This window comes from Monodelphis domestica, chromosome 2 (genome assembly GCF_027887165.1).
Source record: "Monodelphis domestica isolate mMonDom1 chromosome 2, mMonDom1.pri, whole genome shotgun sequence".
Taxonomy (NCBI): domain Eukaryota; kingdom Metazoa; phylum Chordata; class Mammalia; order Didelphimorphia; family Didelphidae; genus Monodelphis; species Monodelphis domestica.
Genome location: NC_077228.1, coordinates 23994870 through 24000846, shown reverse-complemented (window position 1 = coordinate 24000846; position 5977 = coordinate 23994870). Strand labels below are relative to the sequence as shown.

Below are 5977 nucleotides of genomic sequence, written 5' to 3'. Positions count from 1 at the left end.
TTTACGATCACAGACTGGGCAAAGAGAGAGAATTCTGAGAAGGCTTCAGCTTCCTTTTCTTTTCCCCCTGACATGCCCCGAAGGCCTCCACACTATCATCCCACCACCAGACTGCCCCCACACATGTAAAGCTCTGCCAGGCTGGCTGGGGAGGTTATTGTGGGTGCCGGAGACCGTGGAGGAAGGATGGAGGGCTTTTCTGGGATCGGGAGGACCACAAGACACTGATGGTGAAGCATGGAGAAGTTTATTTCATCACAGCTCTGGTGAGGAGAGATTTTGGTACAGACTAAGGGATGAGGAGAGTTTTCCTCATGAAGAATTGGGGGTAATGATTCACAGAAGCAGCACAAAGGACTTAGTGTATCCTCAAAAAATTCACTGGAGATTATGGGGGGAAAGATGAAGAATTGAGAAATAAAGTAATTCAAAAAATTAATATTAATGAACTGTAGTTATGAATAAATAATAATAAAAACCTCATGATTCAGTTCTTTTTACAAAAGTACAAGTCACAAAGTTCAGAGCATCATCCAAAGGACGCTCATTTCTTTTTTCTTTTCTTTTTTTTAAAAACCCTCACCTTCCATCAGGGAGTCATTACTGTGTATCTGCTCCAAGGCAGAAGAGTGGTAATGGCTAGACCATGGGGATCAAGTGACTTGCCCAGGGTCACACAGCTGAGGAGTGTCTGAGGCCAGAGAAGGACGCTCATTTCTGGCGCCCAGTGCTGGTTGTTTCCCTGCAAAGGGAGATAAGCAGAGAGAAGGCAGGGGGGCGGGGGGGATGGAATCTTAGATAACAGGATGAGGACATGAATGATTCTCCCTGGGTTTGGATCAGTCCAGTACAGTAATGATCCCAGGGGCCAATGATGAGGAGGAGAGGTCAGAGGTCAACAGGAACAAGACAGGAAATGCAGCCTTCAATATAACCAGGATTTTTCCTCAGCTCTGCACAAGGAGATTCTCTCAAGCTGCAGAAAAAAGGGAAAGCTTAAAGGAGATCCTCCAAGTCATGTGTGGCCTGGAGCCTCCCCACCAACCCACCTTCTCCCTGAATCCCTCCCCTGCTGGTCCTCTGCTTTGTCCCCTTCTCCTCAGCCCCCCTCTAGCTCCAGGGCTCCAGGGGCCTCACCTGTGGCTGTGAGAGACACGTCTGAGCCCTGGGCACTGTCCTTGTCTGGAGAGAAAGGAGGGAAAGGACCCAGTGAGGAACATCATTGCCAGAAAGGGGGTGTGAGAAGGGAAGGGACCCCAAAAGACTACTGGGGTGAGCCTTTCACTTCTCCTGTCTCAAAGGTCATGGAGGCTGAGCCTCCTCTTTCTAGCCTCCATGTTAACCCTTCACTTACCTGCAGCTGGAACATAGGCTCCTCCTTTTCCACCTAGAAAAGAAACAACAATGGCAGTTGGGCACTCAGGAGAGGAAACCCTCTGAAGGGCCCAGAAGTTCACTTGATTTGCCTCTTAGACACAACAGGTTCCAAGTGTGACTCCACGACCCCTCCAGTACAGTATCCAGATCCAAGAGGAAGTGAAGAAAAGAAACCACAAATGGGCAACTTCCAACCTCCAGGCCTTTATCCTTAAGCTTCTAGCCCTCATGTGTCCCCCTCAGCCCCAGACACATCCCTTTCCTTGGCTGAATTCCCCGCATTCATCTCTGCTCTGAGGCTGAAGCAGTTTTCCTCCTGGGCCAGCCTCCTGCTGCCTGATGGGCCCCTTCCAGGCTTCTCTACCTTAATTCCTTCTCCTCAGGATCACAGCTCCAGCCACCACTGCAGTGACCAGGACGAGGACCCCCGCAGTGACCCCCACAATGACCCACAAGGAGGAGGCCTCAGGCTCTGAGGAGGGAAAGAGGAGAGAAAGGCCTGAGCTGGGTCTGCCTGGCATTCTCTGAGCCCTTCCCAGAGGCCCTCCAGAGCTCCATCTTCCTCCCCCTTGGCCGGCCCCCTCACTGACCCCATCTCAGACTGAGGGGCTGGGCCAGGGCCTCGTGCTGGACTCGGCAGCTGTATCTGTCTTCCTGGCCCGGGGCCATGGCCACAGCGGCCCACTTCTGGAAGGTGCCATCTCCCCCCGGCCTGGTCTCAATGAACTCCGTGTCCTGGAGCTGCTCCTCGCCATCCCGCAGCCACATCAGGGAGATCTCCGCAGGGTAGAAGCCGTGGGCCCGGCACCGCAGGCTCACCTCCCCGTCGGGGCCGCTGTGCCGGGTCACTCTGGCAGAAGGGGGGTCTGGGGGAGAAGGTCAGAGGCATTTCCGGGCTCCCCTTCTGCCCCTGCCCTGGGGGGAAGGTCTGATGGGGGGGACAGGAACGACCCCACCATCGGTCAGAGGTCTAAGGGGGCTCTGGGGGTCCGGACACCAGGGCTGGGGGCTGGGGGTGTAGGGGAGGTTCAGAGAGGCCAGTGGAGGCTGAGGCGGGGCCTTGAATGCCGAGCACACTGGGGCTGGGGAGGGTGGTACCTGTCCTCAGCAGAACATCCTTCCCCATCTCCAGGTACTTCTTCAGCCAGTGCGTGCACTCCTTCTCCAGATAGGCTTTATAGCTCTCTGCGATGCTCTTCTCAGGCTCCCACTTGCGCTTGGTGTTCTCGGCTCCAGTGTCTGCTGCTGTCCAGGAGAGGGTCTCCGTATGCAGGGCGATGTAGTCGTGTCCATCGTAGGCAAACTGGTAAAACCCCTTCCTGAAGCTGCCCTCCGGGGAAACCTCGCAGCCAATCATTCTCTGGATGGTGTGAAGCCCTGCCCCGCCCCCGGCCTGGTCAGCAACTCAGGAAGGGCCCCGCCCGGTGCTCCTCCCCCTGAGAGGGCGGGGCAAGGCAGGCCCCTCCCATTCCCCAGCGAGAGTGACCTCCCTCCTCCCCCCCTACCCCGCCCCCCCCTCCCCTGCTCTGCTTGGGGGGACCCCGGAGCAGCACGCACCGCCCTGGCTCTGGTTGTAGTATCCGCGCAGGGTCTCCAGGTTCCTTCGGTAAATCTGCGCGTTCTTCCTGTAGATCTGCGTCTGCTCCTCCCAGTAGTTCGGTTCCTCCTCGTCCATCTTGTCCATCCAGGCCGCCCGCGGCTCCATCCTCTGACTCTCGCTGCTGCTGCTGTCGAAGCGCACGAACTGCTGATCGTCCACGTAGCCCACCGTGATGAACTGGGAGTCCCCGAGCTCAGGCCGGGACATGGCAGTGTGGAAATACCTCATGGAGTGCGAGCCTGGGACACGGAGAGCACCGGCCGGGCTCAGGGCGGCTGCCCCTCCCCCCTGGGGTGTGACCCCTGAACCCCCTCACACCGTGGGTGACTCCAGGCTCCCCCCAGCCTCTGCACCCCCACACTGCAGGCCCCTCCCTGGGCCACAGTAATCTCGTGGCTATGGCTCCGTGAGGGCACCTTTTAGACGGAGAAGCCCACACAGGAGAGGGAGGAAGCTCCGTTTGGGCTGCGATGGGAGAGGCTGGGAAGTGAGAAAAGTCCTCAGGCACCTGGAGAGGGGAGGGAGCAGCTTGGCTCCAGAATCTCGGCCTTTCTAGTAACAAAATCTTGTGGGTGGAGCCACAGCGTTTATTTCTCCGGCCAGCTCTGCCTTCACTGTCCCGGACTCACACCCGCCACCAACCCGCTCCCCTCCCCCAATTAAGAGACCCTGCAGGACCCCCACTCTCCTGCCAAAGCACCTGCCAGGTTCCCGGCTCCCGGGGGACATTTACCCGCTTATTCCTTCTTTCTTCCCTTCACCTCCACCCAGACTGCGCGGAGATTAAGCAGCTCGTTTCCGGGCAGCCGCCTGGGGGCTTGTTGGAGGCGCTCTCCGTAGCGGAGCCCCCAGATAGCCCAACATTTAGCCCCAGAGGTTTAGCCCCGTCTCCAGGCTGCCCTCTAATAGTCTCCTCTCCTCACCTGCCCGGGTCTGCGTCAGGGCCACAACCCCCAGCACAAACAGCAACTGCAGAGAGAGCTCCATGGTCCCGGGAAGCGGAGGCCCAAACAACGATCCGACGAATCCTTAACTTCTGATTGGCTCGACTCGGATTCTCAGATCCAATAGTAGATGGAATACCAAAAACATAATCGGTTGATGGGCAGAACGTTCTCTCGCAGATGAGGAGAGCAAAACTGAAACTGACACAGAGGAAATCCCCAGCAGCCCAGACCTTTCATTAGTCGGTTACTCACCAAACAGCCTCTAATTCTGGGCTGCCCTTCCGCCTCCCCTCTGCACTCCGGGAACACCCAGCTCTCCTGCTCCCTGTTTGATCCAGAGAGCTCCTGAGAAGTAAGGTCGCAGCCTCAACCCTTTTCCCAACTTCATCCCTTCTCTGCCGGCCTTCCTGCCTCCAGCCCTCCTCAGTGTCGCCCTTTCCTCTCTTTGAGATGAGGGAAGATTTTCTGCACAGACAACTGAGGAATCTGATGACTGGAGAAAGAAATCTGCAGACAATTGGTGTTGGCTGAACAGCTCCATTTTAAGGACATCCAGTCCAGCCGTGCCTCGGTCAAGTTATGTCACTGTCTCTCCTCAGACCTTGGAGATAACCCAGAGACCCAAGAATAAAAGAGAGACCAATAGCTGGAATTTGGATATAGAGTAGAGGCTTTGTCTCGGGAGAAAAGGACCACCTGAGTGGAGCAGTGGATCAAGCCCTGGGACAGAGTGCAGGGAAGCCTGGACTCAGGAAAACCCGAGTTCAAATGTAGCCTCAGATGCTTCCTAGGTCTGTGACCCTGCTCAACTCACTGCGCCCTGTTTATCTCAATTCACTCAATAGTAAACCCCTCCAGTATCCTTGTCAGGAGAACCGCAAATGGGGTCACAAATTATGTGAGACAGAAATGAAAGAACGTCCTTATTAGTAGGGGGAGGGAGAAGAGAAGAAAGAGCCACTATCAGGTTGATTCTGAACCACCTAAAATACGAAGACAGGATTTTGTGAGAGACTCATGAAACAAGGGATGTGGACCCTTTGGTCAGATTTTTCCTTCCTATCACCCCAACGTGGAAAGCAGGAAACTATAAGTTTTATGGATATTGTAAATTTCACCTGTAAAAATGGAGACTTGAACTCTGGACTCCCAGAATGCCCTCTAATCTCCCTGAGATTTCCACCTCAAGAATTTCTATGTAACCTGGCTGTAAAGGCTATTGGGTCTCTTTCCTGCATCTGCCTCTGAGCAGAGGGTCCCATCATGTAGGTGAGGTCAAATGGGTCTCTCGACCCATATGCTTTCCTTACTTGTATTTTCTTTATATTGTAATCTTTTATAAAATCTTATAAAATATAATACTCTTTGCAAAGAGAAACTAATTTTTACCTGCCTCAGTTTCCCCAAAATTTTCATCATAACAGTTGAATTTTAACTGTTGCACACCCTAGAAAGTATCTTAGAGATAATCTTCTTCATTCAATGGATTAGAAAACTGAAGACCAATGAATGTATTAAAAGATTTTTAAAAGGTCATAAAGGTAGTGAATAGCAGAATTGAAATCTGAACCTATACCCCATAATTCCAAATTCATTCCTCTTTCCACCACAGCATGCTAATGTAGAAAGATTCCTGAATAGGAAGCCTCCCCTCCACCTTAATCCTTCAAACCATGTTGAAGTTGATGTTGCCTGGAAAGGCAATGGAACAGTTGAATTACTTCGTTATGTATCATTTTCTGCTATCAGAACATTTATTCAGCCTCCTATCTCGTCTTCTTTTGATCCCAACAGAGCTTCAAAAATGTTATCATGAGAAAAAGTTTATCGTTTTCCATTGTACTTTCCTCCCCCATAATGCAATTATGTAGACACCAGTTTTCTAGAAAAAAATGTAGGCAAGTCCTTAAGATTTTCCATTCTTCCAGGAACATTTCCTCTGTGAAAAATAAGGAACAAATCTCCTTAGCCCTTCTCTACCTCAGTGGCTAACACTCTCCTACCTCTCAGAGTCTTCCTTGTTCTCTTTTGTCCCCCACCAAACTCCTTTAAG

General features: G+C 52.9%; 1 protein-coding gene across 2 annotated transcripts; it reads right to left on the bottom strand.

Annotated features, from left to right (window-relative positions):
* Nucleotides 1-231: 231 nt before the first annotated feature.
* MODO-UC (MHC class I antigen) lies at nt 232-4088 on the bottom strand. 2 transcript variants are annotated; one of them, XM_056814098.1, is made up of 8 exons: nt 3901-4088; nt 2935-3216; nt 2476-2754; nt 1968-2243; nt 1742-1849; nt 1355-1387; nt 1138-1182; nt 232-976 (listed from the first exon to the last, which is right to left on the bottom strand). In XM_056814098.1, the coding sequence occupies exons 1-5, from the start codon at nt 3962-3964 to the stop codon at nt 1743-1745; spliced, it is 1008 nt and encodes a 335-aa protein (XP_056670076.1). In that variant the 5' UTR covers nt 3965-4088; the 3' UTR covers nt 232-976; nt 1138-1182; nt 1355-1387; nt 1742.
* Between the last annotated feature and the right edge of the window lie 1889 nt (nt 4089-5977).

Bases quoted from the DNA above. Each gene is read 5' to 3' on its own strand.
- MODO-UC (XM_056814098.1), bottom strand. From the start codon at position 3,964: ATGGAGCTCTCTCTGCAGTTGCTGTTTGTGCTGGGGGTTGTGGCCCTG. The intron at 3,217-3,900 runs GTGAGGAGAGGA...TCCGTGTCCCAG, and splicing joins CCTGACGCAGACCCGGGCAG to GCTCGCACTCCATGAGGTAT. The intron at 2,244-2,475 runs GTACCACCCTCC...CTTCTCCCCCAG, and splicing joins GGATGTTCTGCTGAGGACAG to ACCCCCCTTCTGCCAGAGTG.